Raw genomic sequence first — 20,180 nt, 5'->3', positions numbered from 1 at the left:
ACAGGGACAGATAAAGCTAGGAAGCTTAAGCTCTTCTTCAACTTTGCTGCTCAGTTTTATTTTTGATGGGAACTAGGTCTACCAGGAAAAGCACCACTTAAGGGAAAGTGAAGTAATATTTCTAACTGGCACAGGAGAGGGATTCTCCTTAAAGCATGTGTCATATATTGGCTGCTGGATAAAGTGTAACTAAACATAGATGAATGAGTATACTTCAGTTAAAAAAGAGAAACTATTTGCAACAGTATAGAAGGGGAATGGGGTGGTGGTGGTTCATGAACATATTTTGTTGTGCATTGTTTAAAACTCTGATAACCATGCTTTTGTTTGGTTGATGACTTTGGTCCAAACCTCAGTTTCCTATCAAATTGCTTCTCCTTACCCAATGGGCAATGACTAGACTAGAGCATTGGGTTCAAGTGTGCAAAACCTCAGGTTTAAAGTGCTGGAGAATGGAAAAGTAACCTTTGAGATAACGATCTTATACACACTTAACTAGAGCACAGTTGGATTTATTCTAAGTAGATATGAACTGATTTTGCTGTACACATTGATCCAATGGCTATACATTTCCTCTGTAACATCAAATGTTTGCCACAATAAGAGACAAAGTACTGTGCTAGGAGGAGAGCTGGAATGACCTAGAAAGACATCTTTAAAGACCTTTTGCTCCCAGCCAGAAACAACGTGAAAAGCCAGAAGCTTCTCATGTAGTTGGCCAGTTATTTTTTTAGAGGACACCTAGTCTGGCCTGTGCTTGAAGACCTCCAAGAAGGGGGAAATGCAAACACTCTTCAAATTGCATTCAATATTATTTTGTTTCTTGGTATGTCTATATCCTAGCTTGTGTTTATATATGTGTGTGTGTGTGTTTATACACACACAGAGAGAGAGAGTGACAGACACAGTGACACTGGTACACCATAAAGGTACTTCCATCAGTTTATACAATATAATGAACAGCCTTATATAGTATAGTATAATGAATGTGCAGATCTGACCTTTATGCTTGCGATACAAGGCTCCATTCAGAAGCACCCTATGAAAACCGGCCTCCAGTTTATTACTTCTTTGTCACTTCGAGGCTGAATCTACGTGGCTATTGATTTATATACCTCCAAATTGGCTCGTTTGCTTCGCCAGTTACCGTGCAATCCTAGACAAGTTGCGGGGGGGGGGGGTTGTGTGTGTTTGTGCTTTTTTATCATGTACTTTACCATGTGGCGTTTTTATGTTGTGAACCGCCCTGAGACCAACTGATGAAAGGCGGTATGCAAATTTGATAAAATAAAATACTCAGAAGACAGCACCACTGAGTGCTTACCCCATGGGGCTTAGTCCCAGGAAAGCGGCTCTAAGAATGGGCGCCTCGGCCCACGAGGCGCTTCCTTCCGGCTCCTCTCCGGCGTGTTTCTGCTGGCTTCTCTTGGCGGGCCGCGGCAGCAGGAGTGTGCGCGCGCCTTTCCGCGCCCGCCGCCCTCCCGCTGCGCTGCGTGGCGCAACCTAGTCCTTAGTGAAGCCCTTCTTTCCCGCCCCGAGCTTCCTTCCCGCGCGTGGATACCAGGGAGACTCTAAGCAGCGGCGACGAGGCTGGACCCTCGTGCTCCGCGAGCGTTTGGTTGCGCGCGCTGCCGCGGAGGGCCGGCTGCGTCGTGCGCCCGCCTCGCCTGTTCCCCCTGCTGCTGCGCCGGCAGCGGCGGCGGGCCCTGCTTTTGGGGCTGCGCGGGGAGCTGTCAGTCAGGGAGCAGCCCCAGCCCCGGGTGATGTCAGCGGATCAGCTGCTCTATAACAAAGCGCCGAGCGCCGAGCGTGGGGAGACGAGCAAGCGGGCGGCGACGCAGGCACTCTGCTGCGGGGTGGCGGCCCCTCGCTCGCCTTCGTGGGCTCTCCGACCGAGCGAGCGAGCGCCGGGACGCAGACCAGAGCGCGGCGGGCGCGCTCCCGAGCAGGGCCAGCCGAGCCAAGGAAGTTGTCTCTCCGCGCTGAGCCATGGACAGTGACGAGGAGACGCTGGAAGAGACCGTCGAGGGTAACTGCGTCCCTTAGGCCTGAGGGGAGGCGGGCACAGCGTCTTGGGGCGGGGGCGAGGGAGAGCAGGGACGGGGGTCTCCGAGGCGCCTTTTTGCGCCGGGGCTTCGCGCATCTCCGCGTCGTGACGGTTCCGAGGAGCCCTTTCCGCCGCCGCCGCCGCCTTTCGTGGGGGCAAATATGGTGCCTTTCTCGCCGCCTTCTTTCTCCCGCTTTTGTTGCGGTGGTTTGGCGGGCTGGTTCCTGTTCTCCTTCGGGGGACACGAGGGAGCGGGGAGACCTCGGGAGGAGGAGGAGGAGAGCAAGCGCGCGAGGCAGGCTGCCGCGAGCCCGGAGCTTGGAAGTTGGCCGGAGGCGCGTGGCTCGGCCTCGACTGCAGCTTTGAGGGAAGCCAGTCGCGCGAAGAAGCGCGGAGCGAGCTGCCCTGCCAAATAAGCTCAGACAGAAATAGCTGCCCCATCCCGGTCTGCAAGCGCTTGTGCTCTTCCTCTTCCTCCAGGAGATGCGTGATAGGTGCGGAGAGAGCATGTCAGGTCTTCATGTTGTTACCAAGTTTTATTAGTATCACTGGGACTCTTTATTCTGAGATGGGGAGGAGACCTGTGGTCTTCCAGATGTTGTGGGACAACAGCTCCCCTAAGCAGCAGCCCACAGGAATGATGGGAGTTGTAGTTCAACATTTGGAAGGCTACAGGTTCCCCACTCCTAGGCAAATGTGTGGTTGAGGGGCCGGTGGGGGTCTTTCCACAATTTGACCGAGTGTTGAAAATATGTGAATGCTTGCACAATCTTTCTCTGTTCTAAGGATAATAATTAAATTATTCATTAATTGTGTTTCACCACAAGGGTCTTAAGGCCACTTGCATCAAAAGGATACAGAAAAGTACATGCAATAAAACCCAAGACTACTCTAAAGACACATAAGTATCAAAAAAGTTAAGATATTCAGCCACTTGTACCACTATAATATTAAAAACAACAAACTGGGTGAAAAACAACCCCACCCCTGCAGGAGATGAGAAAACATCAACAATAAAATGCCTGGGAGTAAATAATAGTTTTTGCCTGCCTCTGATAATATCTTAGTTCCAAGTGAGCCTTCCTAGGGATAGCATTGCATAAATAGGGGAGTCACTACTGAGAAGACCCTCTAACAGCTTCTGTACTCCTGCAAGGGGACACTTCCAGGAAGGCCTCCAGACAGACTCATATGGGTAGAGATGTTCTGCAAGGTCCTGAGCCTTGAATTCAGCCCAGAAGCCAGTGCAGTCATGCCAGAACCAACGTTATATATGTTTGGTTCCTATTAATAATCTAGCAACATTTTCTGCACCAGCTGAAACTGTCTTTCAAAGTCAGGCCCACCTATAATGCATTCTAGCAATGTAATTACAATTTGCATTGTCAAAAATGTTTTCAGCAACCACAAAGGCTTAATGAAGTTGAGCCTTTTCATGATGCTATCATTGCTTGATTTATTGATCTGGGGCTTTATGAAATGTGAAAAGATGCATGGCTAAAATGGCAAAGCTTGACTAGCTTTAGTGCCCTGGTTTCTTAATTTCCTGCTTTTTGGCCATTCAATAATATTATAGATCCACATCTATGGAAAATATTAAAATGTGTATCACTTGGAAATTGTTAGAAAGGGTAGATAGATGTTCGGGGTTTTTTCCCTTTAATCTTTCTGGACAGTGGCATAGTTTTTCAACTTTGGATATTCGTCTTTGAACACTACTCCTGGAAATAGTATTGTAGAATCATAGAATCATAGAGTTGGAAGAGACCACAAGGGCCATCGAGTCCCTGCCAAGCAGGAAACACCATTAGAGCACTCCTGACATATGGTTGTCAAGCCTCTGCTTAAAGACCTCCAAAGAAGGAGACTCCACCACACTCCTTGGCAGCAAATTCCACTGTCGAACAGCTCTTACTGTCAGGAAGTTCTTCCTAATGTTTAGGTGGAATCTTCTTTCTTGTAGTTTGGATCCATTGCTCCGTGTCCGCTTCTCTGGAGCAGCAGAAAACAACCTTTCTCCCTCCTCTATGTGACATCCTTTTATATATTTGAACATGGCTATCATATCACCCCTTAACCTCCTCTTCTCCAGGCTAAACATGCCCAGCTCCCTTAGCCATTCTTCATAAGGCATCGTTTCCAGGCCTTTGACCAGGTTGCCCTCCTCTGGACACGTTCCAGTTTGTCAGTGTCCTTCTTGAACTGTGGTGCCCAGAACTGGACACAGTACTCCAGGTGAGGTCTGACCAGAGCAGAATACAGTGGCACTATTACTTCCCTTGATCTAGATGCTATATTGTGTTATGTCCATAGATTTTGGTCCTGAAAGGATCCACGTAGTTCTAGTGTGGCATGTAGAATCAATGCAGTGTATTGTATGGATTGCTTCACTCTTGGCGTGCAAGTGAGCAGCTATGTTGTAAACCTGGCACTATTAAATTTGGAAATTATAATGGTGTTGGCGGCCAGAGATTTTCTCTTTAGTCCAGTGTGAAGTATGCTTGGCTGCCGCTGACTTAATTCCTATGTTGACTACATTTAAATGATCACTTAAATTCCAAGGAGTAACTCAATTCATTATTGAATTCTGCCCCTAGTTATGTGTAAATTCCATTGAAACCTATGCGGGGGTTGCCTGTGCACGGTTTGTGGGTGGGACTGCAGCTGTATTTTGAAGCATTTTTTTTCCTATGAAAAAAATAAATGCTGTGAAAATGAGCTCTATTGTTCTCTAACAAATAAAAGCAGAACAGAGCTGCTTGAACAATTGTACTGGGGTTACAGTCATCTGTGCAAGCTAAGGCAGAGGTTCTGCCTATAGGAGGGATTTGGTAGAAGAAATAGGGGCCAGAAAGCAAAATGAGCAGCACTGAAGCTGAAACTCAATTTTGATTTATAAAATTACCAATTTGAAATTCTATTTCCACTCCAGATCCTTGTGGCAAACTTTAGGATAGAAATTGTGGGATACTGTATTGAGTGCTGGTGATCTAAAAACATAGTGATTGGAGCTGTGGAAAGATGTTGTCTTTTGTAAATATTTAATTATTTGTGTTTCAAGCACTTACACATGAATACAGAAAGTAAAGGTAACCATACTGACCCATTAGAAAAATCCCTAAAGCCCTATTAGGACAATACTTGTATTAGTATGATGACATTTCTCCCTAACAGGAGAAATGTCATCCCTAACAGGATTTCTCCCTAACAGGAATTTTGTAATTTCAAGTATTATAGTAATATGTAGCTTGCTTCAACAACTTACATATAATATATGTCATAATATATATATGTTTTGAGCATTCTTTCTGTAGTGTAGATCTGAACCTTGGGATCATTGACTAATTTGGGAATCCTTAACATTTCCATTTGGTTTGGACCCTGGCAGCTCCTCCTTGTCTTCTATTCTTGCCAGGAGAGCTTTATTAGTCAACAGGATTTGATTCAGAAGTGCAACAAAATTGCAGAAGTGACAGCAGAGTTGGAAATGTGGAAGGGTTGATGGGCAGTTGGGTGTATTGAAAGTGTCCTGGTAAGAAACCTGATACTGGCCTTACAACAGGTGGGGCAGAAGAAGAAATTATTTCAAATGTGTGCATGCCTGTGCATCCCCCTACCCCATACACAAAATCTCTGTCTGCAAGTCAATGCAGTGTTGGCTTATTCAAGCTGGATTCAGGCTCCCCCCCCCCCCAGTGGTATAATAGACACTTATGCAACCTCTGTTCATTTTTAAAAAATCTAAATAGTGGGCCAAAATAAAATAATTATGCAGGTCATGGGAAATGATGCCTTTGTGACATCACCAAGACTCTTAAAATCAGTTGTTGTTTTTTAGTTCAGAAACCAAGTGGCCCTAAGTTGCCCATATCAGAGTGAATTTTGTTTTTCTGTGACCCTATCCAACTCTTAAAGATTGCCATTCCACCCACCCTACTCCATCATTTCACCTCGCAAAACTCTCTTTTTTTGCAGCTGCAGTTTTAAGCTGGGAAAGGGAAGCTTCCATTTGTGAGAATTTATATAAGTATTTATATGTGTAAGTGAGCTTCTTAATTACTAATGATTCAAAACCATTTTGAGCTATTGTAGAGCCCCAGCCTTCAACATGAACAGCAGTATATCTGCCTTTGGTGGTGGTATGGCATTGCAGTAGTGCTGGTGTGCAACAGGTTTTAGGAAGTTACACTAGTGTAATTAATTACAAAGTGTGTCCTAAGCACTCTGCTCCTTCTGCTACTGCAGAAGACTTTAGAAGTGTGTGTGCGTGTGCGTGTTTTGAGAATAAACATAATTTACTGACTTTCATTGGCTGTAATAAGAAAAATAATAATGTTGTTTCTGAATGTTCAACTCACCACACTTTCCTCTTGCTGCAAACACAGAATTCAGTTATTTCCTTCTCGGGTAGGAAATACATTCTGGTGTGTGTATAGTTCAACAGTGAGTATCATTATTTGCAGAGATGAGATTAAAACAGCAGAATGACAGTCATGGCTGTTTGGGCTCACTCATCCTTAGTTTATCAGTGCAGCTTGCGTCAGTCTCTACACCTTGACATGGAAGTGTCATTTGATTGCCTGCAGGCCCCTTTGTTCTCATCCACCCAGCTTGTTACTATCTTGTATCTGTTATGATCTTGAGTTCCAGAGGCTTTAAGCAAAATCTGATCAAGGTTTCGAATTTGCTCCTTAACTAAGGCTATATACCCATTAACTTAAAAGTTTTCAATCACTCCTTTCCTCCCTCTCAATCTCTCTCCCTTCTTGCTCCCATGCCATGGCCACTTTTGCTGTGCAATCTTCCTTCTCAGATGTACACACCAGCTTATCTGCAGTATTAATAAAGCATATAGCAGTATTTCTCAATAAACTATAGGATGGAGACAGATTGTGGCCATCTGCACATGGGTTCAGACACCAGTGGTGAGATCACAGTGGTTCCAGAGTAAACGATAATGTGTACACAGCCTAAGAGGCTGACTCCAAGCCTGCTAAAAAGCAAAATGGAAAAAAATAATTCAGTGGTCTGAACGAGACTGTGTGGAACAAATGTCAAGTTCGGTTCAGCCACTGCAGACTGATATAAAGTTACAAGTGAGCTTTGCCTGAGGACTGACAGTTACACAATTTATGCTTTCTTGGATGGCTTGTGCGACCCATTCCTACAGATCAGCCAAGTACCAGTACTGGAGTCCCTGTAAGAGTCTTCTAAAACAGCCTGTGCTTTTGCTGTCTGTCACAAACTGTGAAGACAGATATTTGAACGCATGTAAAAATGCTTGAAGCTTGATTGGTTCTTATTTCTTCTCCTCAAGAACGTTAACCATTTCATGAGCGAACAGTTGTCTCAAGTATGAGAAGCATATAGGATACATGTGGATCAAAACACATTCCTCACATGTATCCCAAGTTTTGTGGTGCTGCAGGTTGGGGTTAGGGTTTCTGGTTTTGTATGACCAGGCTGTGCACTGGGGAAGGACAACTAATAAACACTGCAGCAGCTCCTTAGCAAAACTAGCTGTAGTTCTCCTCACTGTAGTGCATTTGCTAGTGCAAAGGATGACAGCTGGTCTCTAAGCAGAACTGATGGAGTCTCCTGCTGCAGCTTCACGAAACAGCTGTTGCCAGATGAGAGAAGGGAGATGCGATGGATTTGGCCCCTCACCAGGGCGACAGAGTAGCCCTACATCCCTTCCTTCTGCTGCAGACTGGTGGCATGGCCCATACAGGCTATGGAATTTCCTGTACTCAAGGAAACTATGTCAGGCATGACTTTGAGTTATAGCTGACGCTAAATAATGATGGGAGTTGACTCATCACATATAACCAGGCCAAGTTGCTGGTGCAGAGGGAGAGAGCCTAGCATCTGGCTGGCTGCAACAATTTGGGGACTAGTGGCTTAGCTCAGTGGGTTAGAGCATGGTGCTGATAATGCCAAGATTGCAGATTCGATCCCCATATGGGACAGTTGCATTGCAGAGCGTTGGACTAGATGATCCTCAGGGTCCCTTCCAGCTCTAGAATTCTATGGTTCTATGAGGTGATGGTGACGTTAAGGGGCACCTTGAGTGTGAGGGTGATGCTACCAGTGCTGATGGTTCTTTATCAGATGTTGAGGTTGTGCAGTACCACACCTGTTATTCTTTAAATATTTATTTGTTTGTTTTCAATGATACAACAAATATAAAATAAAAACAGAAGACATGTGTTATGATTCTGTACCCTTCAGGGTGAAAACCTGCTCTGGTATAGATCTGGACCCTTCTCAGGTGAGAGATGGGAGAAGAGAATTAGATTGTCCCATGGGAGTGGGGCATGAGTTCATGAGTGCTTCAGACATTAGGAGTGTATTTTATATATATGCTTGGCAGTGACCCTTTGTATGTGAGTTGTGATATTGTTGGGTATGAGTGGTTTTTGTATAGATGGTAATGTTTGAGGTAGTGAATTTTATGTGAAATGGAGGTGAGTGAACTTGGACAAATGATTGTGTATGCATTGTGGTGTTTGGAATTTTGCATTATACTACTTTGTAGCACTCTGATCTTATTTATTTTTATACTGCATTATGTTTCTGTATATGTACACTCTTCATGTATTTTGTTTTGTGAATTTGACATGGTTCTATTGTACTGTACTTGGTGTGTCGGTGTGTGAATAAGTTCTTGAAGCTTCCCAGCTACGCAGAACACTGGCTGGCTAGTTCTTAGGGCAATTGCACAACTGTTCTTCAGCCCCCACATCCAGAATAGTGTTTTAAGTTAAGAAGGGGAAGGACAAAGAAACAATTAAGTTAATAAATATGCTGGCTATCTGAAAACAAGGTTTCTTAAAAGTGAGTAGTTTGGCCAAAGCATGGAGGGTAAAGGCAGTAATCCATGCTGATGTCTGAGCCAGGATTGTGCAGCAGTAGAGGAACAGAGGCTGAGTTAGGAGTCGGAGCTTGTGCTAAAGCAGAAAACCCCACGTCCAATCAACATGAAGGTACATCTGAATGAACTCTTGCAGTATCATTATCTTGGTCTCACTGGCCTCTTTTCAATTTTTATTAGGTGCACTCGATGATGATGGGATGCCGCACGGGTTCTGTACGGTCACATACTCCTCCACAGACAGATTTGAGGGGAACTTTGTGCATGGAGAGAAGAATGGCCGTGGAAAGTTCTTCTTCTTTGATGGAAGGTAGGCATTCCTTTGGGTATAGCTTTTTTTGTTTGCTTAATACTTCAAATATTTTTATAACTTTGTTCCCCCCCCCCCAGACTATGATTGTGAAAATAAGACAAAGTTAATACGTCTCCTACCATACCTTACCCTTGCAGTTCACTCTGCTAATGCTGTTTGAGTAGAGCAAGAAGGGAGAGACACTGAAAACTTCTCCCTCTTCCATTCCTCAGCTGCCTCATTAGAGCCCTGAAACATTCCATAGTACCTTCCCGCAATGTATTTCACTCCTGGTACCATGTGTTGTCTTCAACACAAAGCTCCATGTCCAGTATAGTAATTATATGTACAGCATCCATCAACGGATGTAACCTTCTCTAACTGAGCAAGATAACTGACAGGCTTGCTCTTAAGGTTCTAGTCACCTTAAACATACAGTAATAGCATGGGGCGTGCACACAAGGGAGACTGTAAACAGGAGAGAGGATGAAGTCTGGAAATGGGGGTAATCCGTGTGCAAGGGACAGTTCAGAAAAGTAAGGAGGCGATGGAGGTAGAAAGGGAGTGATGGTGAAAATGGGGGTGCAAGAAAGGAGGAAGCAGGTGGCATCGGAATGGGGTTGAACATGAAAACTGACATGAAAGAGTCTGAAGAATGCAGGGGATAGTGACTTCATAATTGGGCAGAAGCTAAAAAGGGCAGTTAGCAATACAATCTATGGGAGATGTATAATATGAGGTTATCGGGGGGGGGGTTGTGTGCAAGGGAGCTTGCACAAAAGGTGGGGGAGGCATAAGCATGGAGGTGAAGGTGAAAACAGGGGGACAAAGTGGGATTGCACTCTAGAAGAGAGAAGTGGTATCAGAAAGGGGGTTGGGGAGAGGGAAAATCAAGCTTAATAGTTGCATGGGGTGGGAAGGGGGAAGCGCTAAAGTGTTAATGTGGGGGGAATGGCAGGTGGGTTGGTAAGCAGAGCAAGCAGGGGTTTAGCCTCCAGTAAAACATTTTTTAAAAATCAAATTAAAAAGCAACACACATTTTAAACACTTCCATAAAGAGATTATGAGCAGTGATCTGCAAGTATATAAAGCCAGCGACAGTAAAACTCGAGATGTTAAAGGCTGCCCAGAAAAGAAATGTTTTCAACTTGTGATGAAAATGAACCAGAGAGGGAGCCTGACAGACCTCTGCAGGTACAGAATGCTAGAGTCACTGGGCCACTAGCAAGAAGGTCCGGTTGCTCACTTACCTGAGATGATGGTACAGAAGGCAAAGTGGCTGAGGCTGATGTTGAAGCCCAAGCAGTTCTGCATTGTGGGGAGAGTGTCCTTAAGGTAATGAGACATTTTTACTTTGAGAACATTTCGCAAAATAACCTAGATACTCTTGATCCCTGTGCCCTACCCTTTTCTCGTTACCAGCACATTAGAAGGCTATTATGTGGATGATGCTCTGCAAGGCCAGGGTGTATATACATATGAAGATGGAGGGGCTCTTCATGGCACTTACGTAGATGGAGAACTAAATGGGCCAGCCCAGGAATATGATGCTGATGGGCGACTGATATTCAAAGGGCAATACAAAGATAATATTCGATGTGGGATTTGTTGGATATACTACCCTGTAAGTACGTTGGACTTTTTCAAATATGCAAGGTGGGAAATGAGTTATAAACCTAAATGGGGAGGTATGGCAGCCAAGTAGGGGATGAAGTGATATCTGACACATGGGGAAGACAAATCCTGTTGTGTTGCTGAGAGAGGCAGCTGGGCTGCATAACTTCCACCTGCAAAGGAGAGCAAAGGGTTGTGATTTGTCAGCCTGCCGGAATCCTAGCAATCCTTTTCACATTTGTGGTGGTTGTGGCTTCTCATAATTTGGATGCAGATGCAGCATGGTAAGATACATTTGCCTTCCACAAGTTGCTGCTGTGTGCAAACTGTGTACATGAGAGTAAAACACACCATGTGCCTTTCTCAGCCATGTGCATCTTTTTAAAGATTTAAGTCAAACCTGTGGGGGACTTTGTGGGTTTTACTTTCCATTCTAAGAGGGGTGCTTTTCTTCATAAATACTTTGCTGAACATAGTTCTCTATTGTCTTTAATTTAGAACCATTATAGCAGGGTTGCTTCTGGCTTTCACAAATGAATAGCTCTATTCAGGCCACTCAAGCTAGTGACACTTTGCCTAAATAAATACTGAATAGTAACTATGTACATGCTTTAGACATCAGTCTGCTGTAACAAAATGTTCTGAACTCGGAAGCCAGAAAAAAGGATTCAGTGTGCTTTTAAACATCTATATTTTTGCTGTCCTCCCCAGCCCCCAGCCCCCCAAAGGAGGGAGGTCAAGGTGACTTCTGTGTAAAATGTGTGTTTATAAATATCAGCATTTAACTGGATAATCTTGGGAAGTTAAAAATATATATATAACTTACTAGGCATGACTAGAGATGCAAAGAACCTGTTCAGAGAAGTGTCTGTTCTGTGCTTTTCAATAAAATAGTGAACAGGCTGTCAAAATCTTAGAGATGAATCTCTAATGGATCTCTAACAAGGCCTTAAAATTTTTATCTTTGGTTCACAAAACCCAAAAAAAACACATTTCCTCTGTGAGTTGTTTATTTATCCATCTATATGTTTATGGATTGAAGAGCTAAAGAATACTGTTCAGTTATTTTACTTGGTTTATGGTTAATTTGGCTGCAATTTGTTTGGAAGAGTCCTCACCCCCCTTTTTTGTAGAAATACCCTGGATTTATACAGGGCTTTGTTATAGCAGAACTGGATTGCTGGAATAAACACAACTCACTGAGATCTGTACAGGGTAGCAAAAGATAAGAGGCAGCAGGAAGTGAGGTTTAAAGAACCTAAGCTGCAGCTGGTACCTATGAAACAAAAATATTATAGATGTATTTTGATTAGCACAGTTGTTACTTTTGGGTGGTATCCATCTAAATTATACCCAGAGTAGACTCATTGACATGATTAGCTTTGGTCCATTAATTTCAATGGGTCTTCTCTGAGAAAAAGTTAGTTGGATGCAGTGCAATATCTGTGTTGCTATTGAAAGGTTTCAAAAATGTGTGTGCACACATAAACATTTCCCTCTTAAAAAGGTGCAGCATTTATTGTACCAATATTAATGCTTCTCATTCAGGATGGTGGACATCTGGTTGGAGAAGTTAATGAAGAGGGAGAGATGACTGGCGAGAAGATAGCCTATGTGTACCCTGATGGGAAGATGGCCTATTATGGACACTTCATAGATGGTGAAATGTTGGAAGCAAAGCTGGCAACTCTTGTATCCGTAGAAGAGGGGAAGCCACAATTTGAAGTGCTGCCAGGCAGTAAGTTCTCCTTGATGTGCAAAATGGTGTTGTGTAGCATGGCTTCCACACACCATTTTGAAGATAACTTTGAGCAAACAATGCTTTCAGTTTTTTCTTTTTTCACATTGCTCCAATTTTGTTCTTGTGCCAATGCCCTCCACTCTGCAAGATAGAATTACTAAAATTAGAGCTGCCATGGTGTGTTGACAAAATGGATTGGAGCGGGTTGTACACTCCGAGCCAGAAGAAATATAAGGGATGGTAGTTTAGGGTTGCTTCACATTACATTTTGAATTTGGACCTGGTATGCAAAGTATAAATACCATATATCAGTTGAGACACATTTTACTTTCCACTTCCTTTGGTAAAAGGTAATGAAATTGGGTCCCAGGTCTATATCAATTGCTGCTGCTTTTGATTTTGTTAAGGAAAAGTGTTGGTGATAATATGCACTGACCACACATCGTTGATGTGGGGTGCATACATTTTAAACTTGGTTTTACATATTCAGGGGGGAAATATAATGTTAAAGCACTGTTGGGAAACATTATTTCTAGCATGTATAAACCTGAACTCATATTTGTTACAAAGGTGACTGAATACTGCTTGCAGTTTTGAGGAGAAATGAAAATGGTGAAAAAAAATTATGCAGAGCACTGTTTTATTATATAGTAGACAGACCTAAATACAATATCTTTGCTGTCTTGTTTTAAAAACTTAATTTCCTTATGGTGTGTTGAATGCATAACACTTTAATAAGAGAGAGACCTGCATCTTCATCTTGATTGTCCGTTAATTTGTGTCCTTTTTTTGTTTTGTTTTGCTTTGTTTTTAGGCCCAGTATACAGTTTTGATAAATCTACTTCATCTTGCATTTCTACAAATGCACTTCTTCCTGATCCTTATGAATCGGAGAGGTAGAATAATTTATGTGTATCATTTTGCCCCCTTTCTTAAATATTTGCAAAGAAACAATTTAGTTGTTCTGCTTTGCATTTTAAGACAGCATTCAGCAACACTTTATTCCTTTGAATTGCAAACAGAACTACTTGTGTGCAAATGACATCATATTAGCTCATTAATTTGATGGTTATCTTGCATGAGCTTAATTGAATTGAAATGTTTTCCTAAAAACATGAATTGGTATGAAAAATCTGTAACTATTAGGAGGAAACTTTTATATTTCTTCTAAAAGTGATTTTTAAATGAATTTTTAAGTACAGTAGTGAAAAACTGTGATACTGTACTAAAGTATTTCTTTGTTTAATATATCTCTGTGGCTACAAATAACTGTTTCTCCACCCACCCCCCGCCCAAAAAAACATTGCAATACTTTTCTTTGGCTGTTCAGAAGATGATCCTCAATATACATAATCAGGATTTGGCAGGGACAGAAACTTGATGGGACTCTGCATTTTGTTGGACAAAGCGCTGATACACTTTTCCTTTTTTCTAAACACAGAGGCTTTGTCACATTTGACACCTGTGCTAGTATTTCTTCCCATGGCCCAAAATTAATGATCTTAAATTTACATAATCTTAAATTTACATAAACTAATAAAATAGTTTTCTAAAAATATTAGTGTATTACAGAGTAGTAATAATGACACTGTACCTTCTTTTTACTCTTTCCTTTCATCAGGGTATATGTAGATGCATCTCTCATTTCCAGCGCAGGAGAAGGGTTATTTACTAAAGTATCTGCTGAGGCTGGCACAGTTATGTCCTTTTACAATGGCGTACGAATTACACACCAGGAGGTAAAGTGAAGTGAGAACTTTTCATTGCTACTTCTGAAACACTTCCTTTTTGGAAACATTTTTGTTGCTTGTTCACCTTGTTATTTCAAAAATGCTTCAGTATTCATCAGGATTAGGTAAAAAAAGTGTCATATAATGCATGGTCAAGGATCCTGTAGTCATTATGGGATCTGACAAGTATTTGAACATCCAAAGGTTCCCTACAGAGAATTGTCTTGTTAAAAGTGTATCTTGCTTCTCAGTTTCTTTAATATCAGTCCAGCAAGCCTTAGAAAATTAAGGATGATTTTGTTTACTCGATTACAGATTTCAGTAGGTATGCCACAAGTCTGCTGTAAAACTGATTTTTATTGTGCAGAGGTAATGAAGCAGAAAGGGCAAGAAGTTAAGGAAACTTACTATGGTCAGGACTATTGGAGTGGCATGTTTTCCTTCTCTTAAATTTGTTTCCTAATAGAGTACAGTGGTACCTCTGGTTGCGAATGGGATCCGTTCCAGAGGCCCATTCGCAACCTGAAAGGAACGCAACCTGCGTTTGCGCACACACAGGTCACAATTCACAGCTTCTGCGCATGCACATGATGTCATTTTGCGCATCTGTGCAAGTGGCGAAACCCAGAAGTAACGCTTTCTGGTACTTCCGGGTTGCCGTGGGGTGCAACCTGAAAAGACTTAACCTTTAACCTGAGGTATGACTGTACTTGCAAGCGTGATTGAATACCACTGGTCTCTCTCCTTTAAAGCATATAACACAAGAAAAATCTGCATTGTATCTTCAGTCTGACAAAAACACAAAGTTGACACTGCAACAATGTCTGTTTTAGGTGGATGGCAGGGACTGGGCTCTGAATGGAAACACAATATCCCTTGATGACGAAACAGTCATAGATGTACCAGAACCCTATAACCACGCAGCTAAATACTGTGCCTCACTGGGGCACAAGGCAAATCATTCTTTCACACCAAATAGTGTCTATGACTCGTAAGTATTAAACTTGTGCTTTATGAAGGTGCTGCTTTTCAGGTGTCAGAACGGTATCTGCCAATGCGATAGCAGATGATATCAAAGGATCACTGCAACCACAGCACTATATCAAGTGGGTGGGGAAAACTGATGAAAAATACAGTTGAAAGCAAGGGAAGCATTCCTGGAAAATGGCACTTATCCATCATGCTCTGAGTCAGGGGTGGCTAGCCCTGACCACCCGCTCCTGAAGATTTTTTGGGGCCCTCCTCCTAAAAAAACCTACCATTTTTTTTAATTAAATGGTTTTTAACCAAATTTAATGAATGAAGATAAATTATTTTAAACGGTGTAGAATTGCTGTTGGGAGACCCTTTTGGAAGGCAGACTCATTAACTGTGCCCAGTTGTGTGCTTTGTTCGTGCCCACGTTAACATGTGACTCCCGAGGGTTGATAATAGGTGAATACAACCCTCTGTCCAGAAAAGGTTAGGCACCCCTTATCTAAGTGGAAAATCCTGCATGAGCCACAAACATTTTGCTCGGAGGTAGGTGGCAGGATCTTTCGTTGAAGAAGATGCTGAGGTGTATCTTCATAGTTTTGCCTCTGTGTTCAGCGGTGGCCCTACTATGAGTCAAGAGAGCTGTTTCCGCTGCCCTCTGTTCTTAGTCCCATCCACTCTCCTGTGTTATCCACAGTGGACGGACTGCTTAACTGTAACTTTTTCCAAAACTTTTGTTGTTGCTATTTAACAATATTTTGCTGCTGGCTAAATATCTCTATTTGGTTTTTTGTCGTTGAAATACACTGCAGACGTCTGATCTCCCTGGAGACCAAGAGATGTGACGATAGACTGCTCTGCCTCCTTTCTTTTAGCAAATGTTTTGTGCCACTGGGGAAGTGGCAATTCTCTATTGATTTGTTTTGGATGTTGTATGGGATGCCAACGAAGGTTTTACGATATGAATATTTTGCTGCAGAAAAAAAAGTGGTCAGCGACACTCCTATAGTGTTCTCTGGTAGTGCTGCGTCACCTTTATCTAAAAAACACACAGGACATATGTAAAGCTTTCAAGAAAATGAATACATCGTTTGGGCTTGCTGAGTTTCCTTTTTCTGACTGTGTATGCTTCCTTCCTTTCTAGGTTTGTTCATCCTCGTTTTGGGTTGATTAAATGTATCCGCACTATTAGGGCTGTTGAGAAGGATGAAGAATTAACAGTGGCTTATGGATACGACCACAATCCCATTGGACAAAATGGGCCGGAAGCTCCAGGCTGGTATCAGGTTGAACTGAAAGCCTTCCAGGCTACTCAGAAGAAGTGACAAACGTACAGTTTCCCTCCTCACAATGGATCTATGCACTACCCTTGATACTGATACTGAAAACCAGGACAGCCAGGGTTTCTCTATGGCTGTCCTGCAACCCTTCACTCCGTGCCAGAGAGGGTTTATTTTCCCTAATAACAAGTTTTAACCTTTAAGTTCAAGCAATTTTTAAAAACTTAGCTAGTGTTGTAAAAAACTATTCAATATGCCATACAAAGCAGTGTGATTATTTGGCAACCATTCTGTATCATATGCAAAGTTGCCAAATTCTAGGAAGGGGGGGGATAGGGTGTTTGGAGTCCTCCCTCCCTCCCCAAAAAATACCTAGTAGTTATTGTGCAGCAGCATTTTGTACACATGCCATTTTGTGATGGTAATAGAATTGTGCTGTTTTTAATATTCTAGAAAAGGAGCATAATTTTTGCTCTCAAAAAACCTTTGAGAATATTGCTTTAGAACAATTTCTATCTTTGGTGCACAGAAGGCTGTCCTTTGTAGATTCCCTCTCTCTTAACACTGTCGTTTCGCTAAAAGACAAACACTTTTAGGAGACTGCACAGAGGTTTAAACAGCAATGTGGGTTTTTATGGCTCTGCGGACAAACTGTTTTAAGAAATGTGCCTATGAAAACCAGAGCTAGTATGATTTTAATTATGATGTTCGCACCTGGGTGATTTCTAGATGACTTTTTAAAATATAAAGTTGAAATGTGAAAGAGTAATTTATAAAGATATGTGGATGATTATAATCAGCATAAAAATAAGTGAATCAAGGTTGTACCATGAGGTTTTTTTGCTTGCTAAACTTTTTTCCTTTTCTTTTTCACCCCCTTTCCTGTCTCTAAATGGTTGGGTGGGAATCCATCAGGGTAGATTTATTTTGATACATAGGTAAACAAAGAACTGGAAGAAAATGAGTAATTTAAAGGTTAATAGCAAAAACCCCAATTTCTGCTGTAGAACATGTCATGTCAAATAGCTTTTTGGAAATTAGAAAATAAATACATTTTATATTTCTTAACTAGCATTTAACTGTGATCGGTGACACAATATTATAATGAAAGAAAAGAGCTTCCAAGGCCCTGCAGGTCAGCTGCAATACTGACACTTACCTTTTAAAGCAGATTTATCAGTATCTGCAGTGTTAGTGGATCACTTGCTTAAAAATGCTTGTAACTAGAAAAATGTGCACATACTCCTTTGGGGGGAAATGGCTCTCAGGCTGCAGTCTTGTGGCTATTTATCTGGGAGTAAGCCTTGTTGTACTCAGTGCAGCTTACTTTTGAGTAGACATATATTGGATTACACTTTTAGTTTCTCCTATGGGAAAATTTCCTTGTGTATGTTCGTTATCTGCACACTGAACATCCGCTTATAGATCCAGTTACAGATAGGTAGCTGTGTTGGTCTGCCATAGTCAAAACAAAATAAAAAAATTAAAAAATTAAAAAAAATTTAAAAAAAAATAATTAAAAGAATTTTTTAAAAAATATAAAAAAATCTGAAGAAGTGTGCATGCACACGAAAGCTCATACCAAGAACTAACTTAGTTGGTCTTTAAGGTGCTACTGGAAGGAATTTTTTAATTTTGTTTTGACTATCCGCTTATAGAGAGAGGGGAAAAGAACGGGAAGCACCAAATACAAGAGAAGAAAAGGCAAGCCTCAAAATTGCAATGAAATGTATAAAATAAAATAGTAAAATTGCACATTGGTAGAAACCTTTCTCAGAGGGTCTAGTAAGTTTTTCCTTACCAAACTAAACAAGGATGGTTTCCTCCAAAATGTTTTGGGCAATTTACTAAGTTTGACTGTTTTTTAGATTTGTTTTCTAAATGAGTAAATCAAAAGCAGTTTATGTGATTTCATAGCAAAAGAGCAGTGGATGGAAGCTTTGGTGGCACTCCCAGCTTTTTACTCTATAGAATGTATTTTTTAGCTCCCTCAATTATAGCAAATAGCTGACACAGATGAGGTTTGATTGGCTCAGCTGGGCTTTTTGAGGCTGAACTGATCCTCACTTATAGAAGTGAACTGAAAAAAGGCTGAAATGTTATAATGCTGCTTCTACAAATTGGTGCAAACAGAAGAGGAAAAGTCTGTTTTGCAAATGCACAAGCACTTAAGCACAACACTAATTGCTGTTAGTAGATAAATACTATTCAAGTTGATAGACCACTATTTGGGTATTGTTTCAGTGAAATTACTCCATCTGATAGGAGGCGTGGTCTACTTGTAATATCCTTCCTGAGTTTGCCTGCATGGAGTTTCTTTTGAAATACTACTTTGAGAGAGCCCCATTGAGCTCACTTGTTTCTGAATAAACATGCTTAGGAGCACAGTGCATATGCTGTCTGTTAAGATGCAGAAATGCTAGAAAGATTCCTACTGGATATTCTTACTGATTTACTATTCTAGTAGTGAAGAAATGTTTTCTGTTATGTGCTCCTGAACTCTGCATGACTACAATGCACTCTGTGGTCTATTTAGATAGGGATATGTTCCGGCTAATTTTCACTTCATGATTTTTGGTATTGCTTGTGATTTTTATTTTAATTCTTCTTCAGAAGCAGTTTGCTGTTCATGCGAAGTGCTAACACTTAAGCCGAGCACTTTCTTACTGGTAAAGAGAGAGTTCCTTTCTAGGAGATGTGAATATTGAGCTAGAACAGCCTTTCCCAGCCCTGTGTTCTTCAGATGGTTTTGAATGTAACTCCCATCATTTCTGACCATTAGCCAAACTGGCTGGGGCTGAACGGAGTTGTGGTCCAACAACATCTGAGGTTACCAGTTTGTTGAAAGCTCTGCTAAAGAATCTGCATGGTCTCTTAAGGTGAGGGATGGGGATAATTCTGGAAAGCTCCATTTGGTTCAAGTTTCATTTTAAAAAGCAGCAACAAAGTTGTGAAAAGAGTTACAGTACCTTGGAAAACTCTGCTGATACTTGTTGAAGCAATGTGACTCTGTAGACATAAACCACATTTGACTAATACTCATCATTGCATTTAAAAACCCGTATAGGGAAGTAAATTCTGCAGCTGTCTTGCCAGCTCCATTGCCTGTTTTGAGAAATAGGAAATATTGGCTGATAAGTCAAGCTGAAACTGCTCTGCGGCAAGTTGAACCCCACATGTTTTTGTGTGAAATTGTTATTTTTCTGCTTTATGGCAGCCTTTCGGATACTTGACAACTGTTGTTGAGCTTCCTTCTCCGCTAGCTTTAACCTTTTGTCTTAATGCAAGGCTTAGTCATACATTGATGCATACATATGAGAATCCTATTCGGAGAGGTCTTGCCCTTTCTGTGGTTTGTGTGCAGTCTGACTTTGCATTCAGAAAAATGACGAATTTATTAATGTTACTTCTAGAGAAAACCCACCCCACAAAACACATGGTTTGACAATATTGGCAATAATAGCACTTAGAGAAAGGACAAACGAAAGGACAAAAATAATTATTTGAATCTGAAGAGCAAGACAAGTGTTTACTCTCTGGCGCTTCATGTGGCTTGGATTCTCACTCTGTTGTATTGGAATTGGCACAATACTTTTCCAAAACAGGACACACTGAAGTTGTTTGTTT

The 20,180-nt window shown here is 41.7% G+C and overlaps 1 protein-coding gene and 1 long non-coding RNA gene across 3 annotated transcripts in view; one reads left to right on the top strand and one right to left on the bottom strand.

Annotated features, from left to right (window-relative positions):
• The window catches only part of LOC307223517, a 40,908-nt gene extending 39,289 nt beyond the window's left edge, over positions 1–1,619 (bottom strand). Inside the window, exon 1 of one of the 2 annotated variants that reach the window (XR_013842116.1) lies at positions 1,325–1,619. This is a non-coding gene — a long non-coding RNA (uncharacterized lncRNA). Of the gene's footprint in view, positions 1–1,001; positions 1,255–1,324 lie in introns of those variants that run through there. The other variant, XR_013842117.1, reaches the window with a different exon arrangement.
• An 89-nt stretch (positions 1,620–1,708) lies between these two features.
• SETD7 (SET domain containing 7, histone lysine methyltransferase) lies at positions 1,709–17,988 on the top strand. The gene is made up of 8 exons (XM_079989505.1): positions 1,709–2,029; positions 9,102–9,231; positions 10,636–10,837; positions 12,376–12,565; positions 13,383–13,464; positions 14,190–14,307; positions 15,132–15,289; positions 16,418–17,988. Exons 1-8 carry the CDS (start codon positions 1,990–1,992, stop codon positions 16,596–16,598), a joined length of 1,101 nt encoding a protein of 366 aa, XP_079845631.1. The 5' UTR covers positions 1,709–1,989; the 3' UTR covers positions 16,599–17,988.
• Positions 17,989–20,180: the final 2,192 nt, after the last annotated feature.

The sequence above is a fragment of the Podarcis cretensis genome (assembly GCF_951804945.1).
Source record: "Podarcis cretensis genome assembly, chromosome: 9".
NCBI lineage: Eukaryota > Metazoa > Chordata > Lepidosauria > Squamata > Lacertidae > Podarcis > Podarcis cretensis.
The sequence above is the reverse complement of the archived record's forward strand: the minus strand, read 5'-3'. Positions and strand labels throughout refer to the sequence as shown.